Here is a 14702-nt window from a genome sequence, read left to right on the forward strand (position 1 = left end):
ATGAGAGGTTATAAAAGACTCAAAACTGAAATGGATACTAAATAGAATGGTGTTGGAAGGGTTATAGCATTTTGGTGGTACAGGGCAGTACTAAAGAATAGGTGTTGTTTAGGGAGGGTACAGCTGCCAATAAGAAACTGGCTTTTATTAGCTTTAATAGGGCTTTGAAACCTCCCTCACTGATCAAGTATAGTGGGCATACAGTGCCTCCTACAGTTTACAAAATGACATTTGGACTATCTGCTCTTCTCAGTGATGCTGTAGGAAATAGCCACTATATGCCTGATGTGACCTCAAAACCACATCGTTCTCAATAGCAAGTTTAGCCAGTGATATGCTAGCAATTTGGAGGAGATTTCATTTTCCCAGCAACAAAAATGCTGCAGACTCCCTATAACACACATACTGAAAAGGCAGCTGGATCTCATACAGTAATTCTGTACCAATCTTTAAAAATACTGAATAAAAATGCATCATCAGGAAAATAACTCTTCTCATTAACTAGGGAATTTGTCCAACCTCAGAACTATGATTAAGTTCTCAGACAGCAGCCCAAATGCAGCAAGAGCAGCGCGCCACTTTCAAGGAGCTGCCACTGGATCAGAAGCCAAGCGTGTAAATAATGCTTATCTACCCACAGCAGGAATCCAAATTGAAATTTATTAGAAACAGGAATGGGGTGCATGGGAGGCTTCTTTCCACCTGGGAAAATACATCACTACAATAACAGAGGCCAAATTTTAAAAACATACAGCCTACCTAGACTCCTAACCTTGGCAATAAACATTCTACGTACATTTAGACCAGCATTTCTGGTGGAATGTACAACCCACTGGTGGTTGTTAAAGGAGGTAGTACAATGTATCTTGGAATCTGGCACATGCTGTTTCTGATTACTTCTTGGATTTCTTATTGAAAGCTTGTAACCCATTAAAGAGAGACAAGCTTTACTACCACACGGGCAATGCTCAACTAAATTATTTCACAAGCAGAACAGTCTCCGCTTGCACAAACAGGACTTCCCCCCTACCCCCGTGCATGTCCTGCACCCCCCCCCCAAATTTTCTCCCAAGGATTGGGGGAACCCCTAAAACAGATCTAGTGGGAGAACACGCTTGTTGCACAAGGAAAAATCCTTCCACAGACAGAAGTTCACCTTAGTTCCACCCTCAGTTTAGATTGAAGGCATGAAAGTTAGGCTGAGGCCATTCCCAGTTCTACTAGAGTTTTCGGTCCGCATTGAGACCTACTTTTTTTTGGCACAATGCATTTGTATAAATTCATTGTTTTGGGAAAATATAAAATGCCAAAGACTGCAAATCAAGGAGGGCGGTAGAAGAAGTTCATACAATAGGGGAACATACAAATGCATGTCCTGAGATAGCAAGGGACGACATGAAATGTGAAAAAGTGTTCTAGCCACCGACTTAGAACAGCCTTTGCTAACTTGGTGATTTTCAGATGTTTAGGACTGCATTTCCCATTGGCCTCAGCAATGGTACTGCCTTGGGAAATCACCGTCTGAAACATCTGGAGGACAGGTTGCTGATGAGTGGCCTAAGGCAACATGTGCTTTCTGCACATGTGGATTAGCAGAACCATATAGTATGCGTTGTTTGGTTGTTGTTTTTTAGCTAAGCCTCCTTTTGCTATACAGTACTTGCTCCTTTCTTTCCAGTCTAGAGTAGGGATGGGGAGAAGGTGGGACCACCTATCACTTGCTGGTTGCTGGGATTCTTGTTAAGCAGGAATGGAGAATGGCCCTCCAGATGTTGCTGGACTACAACTTCCATAAGTCCTTATCATTTGCCATGATCGCTAGGGCTAATGGGAGCTGGAGTCAGACAACATCTGGAAGGCCACAAGATCCTCACCCCTGTTGTAAAGGATAGATAGAAATTGCCCTGAGACAGCAAGGCACCATTTAGCATTTTTAAATAAGAGTGCATTGTCAATGCATTGTACACAATTCAGTTATACCTTCATTATTAATAGATTTAGAGCACACGATTTTGCTTTGTAAATTTAAACACACAGTAGAAAACCATAGAGGGTTAAAAAAATAAAGTCGTCCCAATAAAACTGAAGTCAGCTCCCACTTCCTTGCGGGAGGATTGTCATGTTGCTCAGCATGATGCTTCTTGTAATGCCCATAATTGAATTGCCAAAACGCTTCCCCAACCAGTCATTTTAGCTGTGTCACACAAAATCCTGGATTCAGCTGCATCAGACGGCATTCCTGAACCCCAAATAGAGATGGGGACAGGGAAAGAGTTTTGCTGCTTCTGGGTGGATTAATTGCATTCGCTGGAGCCACCATCATTATTATGGACAGAAAGCAAGCACAGTCAGCCATCAACCCAAGCCAGCAGGATCATTCAATGGCATATAACTGTGTAAGGCACTGGTGTTCAAAGAAGAGGCAGGCTCTCCAGAATACTTATACATGCCACAGTGTGGCATAAGGAGCTACAGTCCCAATGGGAGGATTGTGGCTTTGCAGAAATGTCATAGTGCAGAGACTGCAAGCCTAGTCTTTAGGGTAGAAACACACAGAACACACACACACACACGCACACACACGTGGGGCTATGTATTGGGAACACAGCTAGGCCTGCTCTTGTGTAACATGTCTTGCAGCTACCCCTAATGGTGTCATTTGCAGGATAAGCCAACTTGGCCAGGGAGAATTTGCTTCTGAGTGGTGATCCTTATGCTCCGCATTGGGAAGAGAAGCAAAGCAGTTCTGCAGACATTCATGTGTCATCCTCAGTGTTGCTCAAGAACAATAGGTGGCAAGGTAATTGGTAAGGTAACTGCTAGTTCCTCAGCTCTGCTCGGGGCATTTTGAACATATGTGGTGGCCTTGATCTGCAAAGGGAGAAAAGTAGAAAGAGCGCTCTAAGCTTGAGGCTAGGTGGTTGGGTGGAAAGGGGTTCTAATAAGGATTTTATAAAAAAAACTAATGACACTTGGAGAAATCTCTCTGGTCTATATCACTCTTATTGGCCTGTAGTGGAAGTCCTAGCCCCCACCCACTGTAAAAGCATTCCCTGCAGCTAAGATTCAGTTCATGCCCAGATAGGATTTGGTGGGTTCTGTGCACAATGCCAGCCATACTTCCTCTTACCAGCACCCCAGGGACTGCCTCTGTGCAGCTGGGGCCAGCATGCAACAGAAAGCTCAGCTTAGCGCAAAGAAGACCAAAAGCATACCCTGCAGAGCATTAAATGTCTTCTGTCTCAGCCACCAACACCAAAGCAAGAGAGCTTCATATTTTGAATTGGCAGAGCTCCTTTCCCAAAATGGTCTTGTTCAGCACCTTTCTCCAGTACTGGACCTCCTTCCCGTTACTTAAATTGCATGGTCATTTCCTACGTCCTGCGGCTTTCTTTTGAACTCCACACCAAACATAGACAGGAGGTATGAAAAGATACTTACAGTTCCATATTTTCCATGGCACCATCCCTAGTAAAAGAAAGAGAATGTCAATGGGATATATGACAGCTTCCTCAAAGGCTTTCCAGAATGCATGCTAAGCTCCCTCAACCCTAATGTGGGCAAGGGAATTAAAAAGAAGAGTACTATAACCCCCAACTGCTTATACTGGAACCAGATGGCAGGACAATGCAACCTTTCAGCAGTGCTGCCAAACCTGGGTGCCCGTTGAACAGCAGAAAAACCCATGTCCATCGACCAAGCTCAATGCACCTAAGCACTAGCTAGCATAGCTCCTTTATATAGTAAGGCATCACATGTAAGTGTTCTCTGGGTCTACTTCTGGCATCGCACAGCCAAAGTGGATGCAAAGAAGTTTAGCTGTAAGGTTAGAATTATGCACCCTCTGAAATGCTGCCTTAATAGCAAGAATCCTCCCTGGTCACGTGAGCAATTGTTTCTTGAACTTGTCATGGCTCTAGTCTAGTTCGTGCCCAGGGTTTTTTTTGTTATTGCTTCACACTGTGCAGACTTGTGCCCTGGAGAGGTCACCTCAATGTCCCTATCACAGCAATTTGACTTCACCCATGGAGGCACACTCCATTGTCTCTCAAGACGGATGGATGCCAACAACGACAACAAACCCAGATAACACAGCATTGGTGTGGCTTCCACAGGACCATGTTTTGCCAGAAAGGTTGAAAGCTGTTTCAGAGTACAGTGGTACCTTGGGTTAAGAATTTAATTCATTCTGGAGGTCCATTCTTAACCTGAAACTGTTCTTAACCTGAAGCACCACTTTAGCTAATGGGGCCTCCTGCTGCTGCCGCTGTGCCGCCGCCACCACGCGATTTCTGTTCTCATCCTGAAGCAAAGTTCTTAAATCGAGGTGCTATTTCTGGGTTAGCAGAGTCTGTAACCTGAAGCGTATGTAACCCGAGGTACCACTGTATAAGCAAGTGGGAAGTCAAAACATTCCCTTTTTCATTTACTAGGGAAGGCAGTTAGCACTTTCCCCTAGAGGCTTCCCCTGGAGAACCCACTTTTCCATCAGTATCTTAAAAGCAGACACTTTCACAAGAGGGATTGTTGGTTTACAAGAATACCATGGGAGCAGCCCTACAGCTGGACTTGCACTTCTAGGTGGAACCAACTGGAGGGTGGAGGGCTTATGGGGTGTCCAAGCCTATAATCAGTGAACAGTACTGAGAGTGGGGTGGGGGGAGAGAAGTAAAGCATCTGATCCATGGCCATAGGCAGGGTGACAGTCCAAAGTATAACCCATCCTCACGTGTAGACGTCATCCATGTCCATTCTGCGGTAAAACTTGGCAAGCCGCACAGCCAAGATGATGCTCGGCAGCAGAAAGATGGTGCACCAGCCTAGACTGAACCAGAAGGCGTTCTAAGGGGAGAAGAGGGGAAGGCAGCTGTCAGTACTCCCGCTGTCTCTCTCCGCTTAACTCCCACCCCGCTTGAGCTCATGCAAGGTAAGCCTCGCCTACAGCCTACCTGTGTCTTTTCCATCCATTTCCCCAACGTTTCACTAGAGCTCCCTTCACATACATCTATACACTTTCCCCAGCCTTATGCCCTTTCAAGAGCACAGGGATCTGTCCCACGTGCAGATGTCTCCCCAGCTTCTTTCCATGCCCCACCCCAGGCAAGGTTCCCAGAGCCACAGCACAGCCTCTGCCCAAGGTAGTTACAATTTCTGTGGCCCCACCACCTACCAGTTACTCCTACATCCTGGGCTGCAGTCGCCATCTCTCAACCTACGGACTGCCACCCTGCTGTCCCTTATCCATGCTGGCTCATTGCCACACCCCACCTCATCCCTCATGTTGACTGCCTCACCAATGAATTGACAACGCAGCTGCAGACCACGGTATTCACACTATCCAGTGCCCAGGCTGCAGGGCCACAGCGGCCCACCTGCTCTTTGATCTGCCAGCAAAGAAGACAAGGAAACATCATGACCACCAAAGGAAAAATCCCAGCCCTGCACTCCTTTCCTGGCCAAACACCTTCATCGTGATGTCATCATAAATGTTGCCTGTCCAGCTAAGCACATGGTAGGAATTGTCCTGGCATTGCCAACCTTATAACTTCATGCTGTGCTTGCACCCTAGAAGTAAGATGGGCAACGGCAGTACACTTCCTACGAGTTCCGCTTGATTTTGCTTACATATGCCTCCAGGGCCACCTGTGCATGAGGCTGTAAGACTGGCATGTGAATGCAAGTGGCTGATCGGGAAAGTGCAGTTAACCACAGAAAGCTGCAGCACGACTGCTGCCAGGAGTGAGGTTCTTTCAGCATATTGGAGTTGCCCTCAGATATCTGCACTGGCTGCTGATGGGCAGAATGACGGGATTCAGTGTTACATTGGCTGCTCACACTTGTAGGAAACAGGCAGGTACAGCCAAGCCAGGAGAAATTAACCCTCACTCATCGGCTGCCATAAGTTCAGCAGGATTCCTCCTTCCTGTTTCATGAGTGGGGTTGCATGGGCATCTTGCCAAAATGGAGGACCAGGTGTTGCTGTTTGAACCTCCAAAAACTGGGCATTCAAAAAGGAGTGTGTGGCTATTGAAAGCCCTTTGCAAAAGTGCTCCTGACAGTTTTCAGAAGTTCAGGCAGCAGGGCATGGGGACAACTGAGGTTTCAAACTGCAGTATCACCTGGTGTCAAAACTCCATCCACCTGCCCAAAGTAACCTGTCAAAGATTTGGAAATAAAATTCTGGCCCGCCTGGCAGAAAAGGTTCCCTGCCCCATATCTTTTTAGATGTCTATTGCAAACTTACCCAGACATATAATTTAGTTACTCATATTTGTTCTTAAAATTTTACTGATTTAATCAGTGTTTTAATTACCGTATTTTTCCATGTATAAGACTAGGGTTTTATCCTTAAAAATAATGTCAGAAATTAGGGGTTGTCTTATACCTCCCCCATTTTCTTAAATCTGAGTCCTCAAAAATAGGGGGCATCTTATAGATGGAAAAATGCAGTATGTTTTATATATACTTGTTTTTTATTGCTTTGCAGATTTCATCTGCATTTTAACTACAACTTTGTTATGCGTACCGTCTCTAGAGAGTGCTTTGATTAAGCAGTTTATAAATCTTTTAAACCAGTAAATAATAAATAAACTATGGCTAAAAGGTCCAGTAAATTCATGGTTGACTGGCTTAGGTATGCATAGCCACAGGCAAGCATCCAGCCTAGATGTGAGTATAGCAGAAGTATACAAGCAAGGACAACCAGGCTCCCACCTTGTCATCACTCAGGATTAAGCCCAATCTCCATCAACAGCAGTTGGCATTACTTACGGTACTCTTTGCCCAGTCTATATATGGTTCAAATAAACCCAGCAGAGTTTTCACGAAAGCTGAAGTCTCCTAGAGGTAAGAAGGTAAGATGGGTGGGTGCAAGTTAGAGGATAGGACAACAACTTCCAAACAAGGAAAGGGGTTCAGTTATGGGGCTCCAATCCCCTATCCAAGCTCCATTAATGGTTCCAAGAATAGGAAGGGAAATTGGGCTGTCTTATGGGGTACAGGAAAAGGTAATACGGCTAATCAATGCACAATCAGCTGGGGTGTCACATGTCCCTATCTTGGGAGTACTAGCTTTCGCTTGTCCTCCTCTCCACTGCATTTCCTGTATTCCCATTTCCCAGAGTTGTTCACTAGCATGTCTAATGTCGTAGTTAGAGGCCTATAGGACTTCTGGATGAGCCTCCATGTTACATTATGTGGCGATGCACAAATCCAGTCTTAATGGTGCCCTCTGTGTACCCCCACCAGGAAATGGGTTGAATGATGAGAAGACTCACGTTTTTGACAACGTCCTGCGCCTGCCACTTCATAAATATCTGAGCGTCTTCTATTTTTGACAACGTGGCGTTCGCTGTACCCTGGCAGGACACAGTACTGTCAGGTTCACTCCCTGGCAGAGCCAGTCTCATGGGCTGCCCTCACCACCACTTTCCATATAGATCTGAGCAGACCACTGAGCAGAACATCACATAATCCAATGGGCATAAGGGAGCAGCGCTGGTATATTATCAAAAGGCTGAGACAGGTTTTTTGGTATGCTTTAGCGGGAGTTGCACAACTGCAGCTCTTCAGATGCTGCTGGACTACCACTCTCATCAGTCCTGACTAGTGGCCATGCTGGCTGGGACTGATGGGAATTGGGAGTCCAACATATGAAGGACTGCAGCTTAGCATCTCATACCCAGCACCATACAGACCCCGAACGCACACAAGCATAGTTCTGCCAGTGCCCCATTAACACCTCCTCTGTCCATCTTTGGGATGCCTACCAACTCTGTCAATCTCCCACAGTCTTCCAGGTTCTGAAACCCCATCCCTACAGAGTCAATGCCAAGGGAAATCTCTGTATCTCCCAATTGGCACCTGTTACCTTGAGTTCTCACATTGTTATGCAAGGAGGCCTGGCGAGATTGTCAGTAGGTTGTACTTCCCCACCCATCCAATATCTAATTGGGTGTCATTCAGAAAGCCTGGCATCAAAGCCCCACCTCCCAGATCACTCCTTCCTCAAACCTTGCCCTGCTTACCGGAATCTGAGGGACAGACTTCTGTAGTTTTCGAATGCTGCTTCTCAGGATGTGCTGAGGACAGAGAAAGCTCATCAGAGGGCACCATCCACTGAGCTGGATGGAATGAGTTGACAGAAGGTGGGACAGATATCAACCATCTTATGGCCTGGTAGGGCCAAGAATCAAAACCGTCCAGAGAAGCCTTGTTCAAGGCGGCACCTGGTCTGGGCCAAAAGGAGGTAAAGGTGTTTGGGGAGAGCAGCACTCACCATCTGAGGAGGAAACGTGTCATTGACCCAATCCTGGAGCTTCCTCAGCCTTGTGGCCTCCAGTTGAAAATCACTCCGAGCTGTCTCATTAATTGCCTGAAAATATGTTCATAAGCACCACCGTTGTGAAGAGATATTGATAGGTTTTCTGCTGCTTTCACACATACAAGTGGGCACATTTCCAGGAGGCAATGTGGGATGCAATTATTTCCCATCTTCAGGGAGGATCTGGGGTTAAACCAGGGCCAGCCTACCTATTAGTCAAGATGAGGTGACTACCTCAGGCAGCAGGATCCACAGGGACAGCCGATTCAGCATCCAAGGAACACATGCCCATGGCTGCTGCTGCTGCTGCTGCTGCAGTGGCACTGACGGCTGTGGCACACTGCTTGGGGACTGGATCTGCCTCTCCTCAACAGTTCCCTGCCCCCCATGCCACCTCTACAGTGACCTCTTGGCAAATAGGAGTTGCTGCTGGTCTCCTATCACCCTTAGAGAGGAAATGGTGGGGGCATGATTCAGAACAGGCCCCTTTCCCCCCGCCATGACAGCATTTCATTCCCACTTCAGCTGTTGAATAAGATTAATTCAATTCTCCCCCTTGTTCCCAATGTAGATCTTCATTCACCCCTACTTCTCTGGCAGGGAGGGTGCCATTTTGTGGTTCGCCTCAGGTGCCAAAATGTCTTGGGCTAGCTCTGGGTTGAAGTGATCCCAAAAAGACACCTACAGGGCCCCTCCCCCTAGAAAGGGAGCTGGGGGAGAGAAGCACTGCAGAAGAATGGGGATTTCCCAATCAAAGCACCACTCACTGTGTTTTCTGCCAATTTATCTAGATCTGCTGCCAATGAAGACAGGTATTGTTTTGTCACAGTCTCGTTGATCTGCAAAGAAAGGGACAGAGAGCACACGGTGGGTCAGCTCCTCAAGGATAGCAAGAGGCATTGGAGTGAGTAAGGTCAGGGCCCAGGCAGATTAAGTTCGCACACTTCCTAGAATCCGCTTTCCAACTTGTTTTATTTCATTTTGAACCCATTGATACGTAAGCTATTATTATTTCACATCACACCTCTGGGAAGAGAAAGCTCACCTCATCCCTCCACCTCCAATGATCTGTGAGACAACAATCAGAAGCTCTTTTCTGGGTGCCCTCACCTACAAAAGGACATGTGGGTGCCATCCAAAGAGCGTACCTTTTTAGTGACTGTGCTCTAATTATGGATCTCCCTCCCAAGGGTGACCTGCCTGGCATCTTCGTCGTTGCTTTTAGGCACCAGGCAAATCCTGTCCTGTTTACGTGTTAACTGCTGCTTTTATTTATGATGGAATGGCATGATTTCATTATACAGATGTCTTTGAGATTTTCTTAAACTCAGTAACCTGCACAGCTTTTGTTGGGGAACGGCTTTCCTTTTGGGCTGCACCCAAAGCCCTTTCCGGACACTATCCTTTCTCCTGAACAGACTGAGCAGCTGCCAGAAACCTATGCTGACATCATCAACCCAACGACCCTTCCATTGTCAGTTAATCAGAATATCCCAGCTGACGGATTCCTTCCTGCAGCAATTCATACCCCAGCAAGCATGAAGGGCATTCATTTTTCTGTGGGGATGGAGCCTACACTACTATTACTGGCAATGATATCATTTTCTAGGCAAGTCACTAGTCCTATTAGGCAATCTAAACTACTTTGAATGGCCTAACCTTTTTATTTTTAAAAAAACATGACTCTTTTTCAGATGTGACATATCTCACAAGATACCAGACAATGTCAAACCCTGTAAAGATCAATAAAAGAAATCATCTTGTGATAAGCTGTTCCACCCTCTCATCTCACTTGTTTCAGAGCACTGGAAAAATTCAGGTTCAGCCCATCCTTTGATCCCAGTTCCTGCAGGCGACGCTTCTGCTCATCCTTCAGGAGGTCAGTGGAGCCCAAACTGATATTTATTTTTTTTAAGGCTGCATCAATATTACCGGTGTACTGTAAGAGCAAAAGAAAAACAAGGCGAGTAGGTGCAGAGTGCATAACAATCCAGTCTCCCAGGACACTTCTCTGGGGTTCTCCAGGTGGCTGAAGATATGCCCCAGATCTGGACTTTAAACTATCCCAGAGCATATCTGAGGACACTAATCTTGCTGGTCATTCAATTTCTCTTGTGGCTGACTCAATTCACCTACAGACACTCATCACTGACCTTGCTGGTGTTTAGGATCTCATCCAGAGGGATGACCTCACCCAGGTGAAGGGTGCTCCACAAGGGGGCATTGTTTTCACAGTTCCTGCAAGAGTGAAAACAGAGCTAAGAGACCAGCATACACTGTGCTATGTCAAACATAAACTAGGGGAAACAGCATCACCATGCAATCAAGCTTTCCAAACATGTAGTTTAAGTCTTATGCCAGGGGGCAATGGGGTTGCTGGTGACATAAGCTCAGCATGGGGGCAAGAACTGTGGGGAAATAGCAGGACTAAGAAGCACAGTGATCAGGCTGAAAGGTACCTCAGAGGAAGAAAAGCATGATTCAGGCTGTTATTCTAGCAAACTCTTGGCAGAATGGAGAAGTTGTGGGTCAGGGAAAGACTTCTCTGCACCAGATTTAAGATTATACAGTCAAATTGGATCCTGAACACCTTGGTACTTGGATGTTTTGGCTCCCAAACGCTGCAAACCCAGAAGCAAGTATTCCAGTTTGCAAACGTTATTTGGAACCCAAACGTCCGACAGGGCTTCCACGGCTTCAAGCCACGCTTTGGTTTCCGAATGTTTTGGAAGTCAAACGGACTTCTGGAACGGATTCTGTTCGACTTCCAAGGCACAACTATATTATGAAGCTTCCTGTCTATGCTGGGCAAGGGACTTTGGACATAATATACAACTTACAGCATGGGAGAAGCTATGGAACTGGGATTTTAAGTTTACTGCATGTTATACGTTGAAAGAAAATTATATGAAAATGATGTATCATTGGTATTTAACCACTAGTAAACTAGCTTGTATAAAACAAAGTCAAATACATGCTGGAAATGTAAGGAAAAAGAGTTCTCTTTCTGTGTTGGTTGTTTGAGAATTGTTTGCAAATTTCAAAATCTGAAAAAACTAAATAATTTTTTTAAAAGACTTCTCTGCACCAAGGCTCCCTGGCATGGCTGTGCATGGTACCCTGACATTGCATGTTGGCAGGTGGGTGGAACTTACTTTTCCCTACTCCCATACACTGTATGCCTGACTCTATCAGGCCTGCAGTTCCCACCCCATTCTCAAGAGTCTCTCTCCCTTTGGGGGAAGCTGAGGACCAAAGTCACAGCAGGCAGGAAGCCATGGAGGAATCCAGCCAGCCAGCCACTCACTTGTACAGGCTGGAGAGGTTCACATCAGAACTCTTCAAATGCAAGAGCTGTGTCAGGTTGAATTCAGGAAACAACCCTGGTGTGTCCAGAAACTAGAAGAAAATAAAGAGTCATTAATTAGATTCTTAGCCTCTCAACTCAAAACAACATCTTCAGTATTTGCCTCTCCCTGCGATTTCCTCCTCTGCAGAATGTGGGATTGCCTGGCTGTCTCATGCCTACTTCAGCAATTTCCATGCCAAAACGATAATGATTGACAAGGGGGAGAGATGGGATCCCAGGATTAGAATCTAAGGTTACAGTGTGTGGGTTCTGGTCTGGTGTTAAGGGAAACCAAGACTCACTTCTCTCCTCGCCCACATTATTTCCCCCCTTGTTCCACTGCAGACGGCACTCAGCAGTATCAAAGAATACTCATGGCAGCCCAAGGGACTTACCTGAAGGAGACGCCCATCGGCCCACGGCCGACACACCACTGTGTACATACTTCCCCCAACTAAAAATGTCAGTAGAACCAGCAGCATCAGCAGCCATGAAAATATGAAGCTGAACCCAACGCTCCTGTCAGAGAAGGGAAAACATGATTGGAGGTCTGGGATTTCGCTGGATGGATGTGAAGAGCAGCTGTCGGAGCCCTTGCACATTTGCCCCAGGCAACCCTTCCATTCATTCTGACACACAATCCAGCAGATAAACATAAGGAACAGCCAGAGGTCCATGGGAAAGTCCAGGACAAGATCAGGGTGCCAAGATACTCAGGGGGCATGGCTCTGCACTGTGCCAATCTGCCAGTAACGCTGCATTTCTGGATACTTAAGAATATTCCCACCCTAGCTTTCTCTAGTAGGAGCCTGTACACAAAACAGATTATGTACGGGAAAACCCTCCATAGAATAGCTCCCAGAGAGCTGGGGAATCAGGCAACCAGCAGTACAAGTAAAGTTCTGCAGCCGCTTCCTGAGTCCTACCACCCATTTGCTACGACATAACGCAGCTTGGCAATATTTGGCAATCATCAGGAAGGGTAATAAGGGTACAGGCCAGAGCTCTGTAACAGAACATGAGTTTTGCATGCAGAAGGTTCCAGGATGAATCCCTGGCATCTCCAAGTAGGGCTTGGAAGGACTTCTAGCTGAAACTCTGGAAAGCCACTGCCAGTCAGCATTGATGGTGCTGTGCTAGATGAACCAAGGGATGGGATGCAGCAGCAGCTTCCTACATTCCTTTGACTTATTGGATGACTCTCTGTCATGAGATGGGAGAAGGTGCAAAGTCTCTTACGCCATGAGGAGGTCTCCACCAGTGTTTGCGAGGCAGCCCCGTTTGGTAGGCATCTCTCGCGGGTTTAGCCCAAGTGCCCCAAACAACAGGCCCAGCACGTTGAATACAATGATCACGAGCACCAGAGAGCAGAGGCAAAGGCCAGCAATCCACCTAAAGTAAGGAAAAGGAAAACAGTTAAGACTCCAACAGAAGGCAATGGCTAAGGGAAGGAAGGAGCCAAAACCTGGTAATGGGTTTGATCTCTGCTAAAAACCAGCGTCAGCAAGACTGTACTCTGCTGGCATGTGCATCAAAGCCCTGGCAACAAGAAGAAGCAAATTAGAAAACATGAGATCCCATCCAAGCCTAGGTTATGAACAATGGTATAGCACTGAAGAAAAACAAGTGCTATCTGGGCCAATTAACCAAATTGGAAGACAAGGATTTTAATTTTCATACTACTGCAGATTAGATGTGGTGCCCTGTCCAAAAATGCTGTGGGAAACCATCCGTGTGACATGAAACTGCACATCAGAGGCTTCCAAAATAGTGGCCAGAAAGCTTTTAGCCCTTCGTTTAGGCTACCATTCTAATCCCATTTCCTACAGCTGCCATTTTGATAACATATGACCACTCATGGTCAGGAGGGACAGGGGATCAACATTTCACCCAACACAGGACCTACCGTGGCTTAAGCTAACCTAAGGGATTTCCCGAGCTTACAATACTCTAAGAACACTTTAATTCATACCTGTAGCTATCATAGGTGACAATATCCGGCTCATAGGTATTTGCCCAACTGACAACATCTGTCATGGACTGAGAGATATTCCCCATTCTGCTCAGTGTGGAAAAGTTGCTACGGCTATCTTCAATCGCTTGCTCGACATCACGGAGGCGAGCCTCTCCTTCTGCAAGGACCAAAAGATACACAGATAAACAAATATACTTTGTTCACTATGGCAGAGAGCATCTTACCACAGGGCAGCCACTTGCTATGTGTTCCGGATATGTAGCATTTTATGCCCAATTGCCTATTAGCTCTCCAAGGAAGAACCATTCACACACCTCAGCAAATCTCATGCCTCCTTCATTTCTGGCTGCCCATCCTTCATTAAGTTCAAGTTATGGAAGACAAAGCAGGAAGGACAAGGAAAGCTGTGGACTGGGAGAAGGGAAACATCCAGCTCCACTAAGCCCAAGGCCGTCTTACCCATAGGCACTAGAGGTGTGGGGCACCTGGGTGCTGGGCTCTCAGGGGCACCAGGCTGAGAGTCCGGGACCCGAGAGCTGAGTCCGGGGAAGAGCCCGTCCATCGGTCGGAGCACCGCGGTAGGCTCTTCTGCTGCAGGTGGCTCTGCACCACGAGTTCAGGGGTGACCAAGCCAGTGAGATGCTGAGGTGGGTGGCCGGCTCTGCCCTCCTGCGCCCCTGGGACTGGGCAACTGGGGGGTGGGGCGCCGGGCAGATCTTTGTACCTGAGCGCCACATATGCTTAAGACAGCCCTGACTGAGCCCCACTGATGCCTAATAAATGGAGGAGCTAGCAAGAATGTGCAGACTAGCCATGTCCTCTAAACAACAGTGTGTATGTGGCATTGGTCCATAGGAGGACATATGTTTTTAAAATGTTTTGGGACATCTTGTAGCTCAGTGATAAGAGTGAATGCATGACCAAGGTCCTAGACTGAATTCCTCAGCATCTCCAATTAAGGGATCTCAAGTGGAATTTGTAGAACTACCGTGAATCAGAGTAGACAGTGCTGGGCTGGACAGACCATTGATTTGACTGTAGAACAAGAGCTTCAT

At 46.6% G+C, this 14702-nt stretch overlaps 1 protein-coding gene across 4 annotated transcripts in view; it reads right to left on the reverse strand.

Moving 5' to 3' along the window:
- Nucleotides 1–641: 641 nt before the first annotated feature.
- LOC128414331 (prominin-1-A-like) overlaps nt 642–14702 on the reverse strand; it is a 34247-nt gene continuing 20186 nt past the window's right edge. For all 4 annotated transcript variants that reach the window (XM_053389455.1, XM_053389457.1, XM_053389458.1 and 1 more), the window contains exons 11-25: nt 13645–13804; nt 12912–13064; nt 12068–12191; nt 11631–11722; nt 10477–10561; nt 10116–10262; nt 9091–9162; nt 8279–8374; nt 8028–8081; nt 7278–7358; nt 6772–6840; nt 5295–5384; nt 4730–4842; nt 3442–3468; nt 642–2871 (exon numbers count right to left, since the gene is read on the reverse strand). In XM_053389455.1, the coding sequence (XP_053245430.1) occupies nt 2820–2871; nt 3442–3468; nt 4730–4842; nt 5295–5384; nt 6772–6840; nt 7278–7358; nt 8028–8081; nt 8279–8374; nt 9091–9162; nt 10116–10262; nt 10477–10561; nt 11631–11722; nt 12068–12191; nt 12912–13064; nt 13645–13804 (1415 nt within the window). In that variant the 3' untranslated portion in view covers nt 642–2819. The remainder of the gene's footprint in view (nt 2872–3441; nt 3469–4729; nt 4843–5294; nt 5385–6771; nt 6841–7277; nt 7359–8027; nt 8082–8278; nt 8375–9090; nt 9163–10115; nt 10263–10476; nt 10562–11630; nt 11723–12067; nt 12192–12911; nt 13065–13644; nt 13805–14702) is intronic.

The sequence above is a fragment of the Podarcis raffonei genome, chromosome 5, assembly GCF_027172205.1.
Source record: "Podarcis raffonei isolate rPodRaf1 chromosome 5, rPodRaf1.pri, whole genome shotgun sequence".
Lineage (NCBI taxonomy): Eukaryota > Metazoa > Chordata > Lepidosauria > Squamata > Lacertidae > Podarcis > Podarcis raffonei.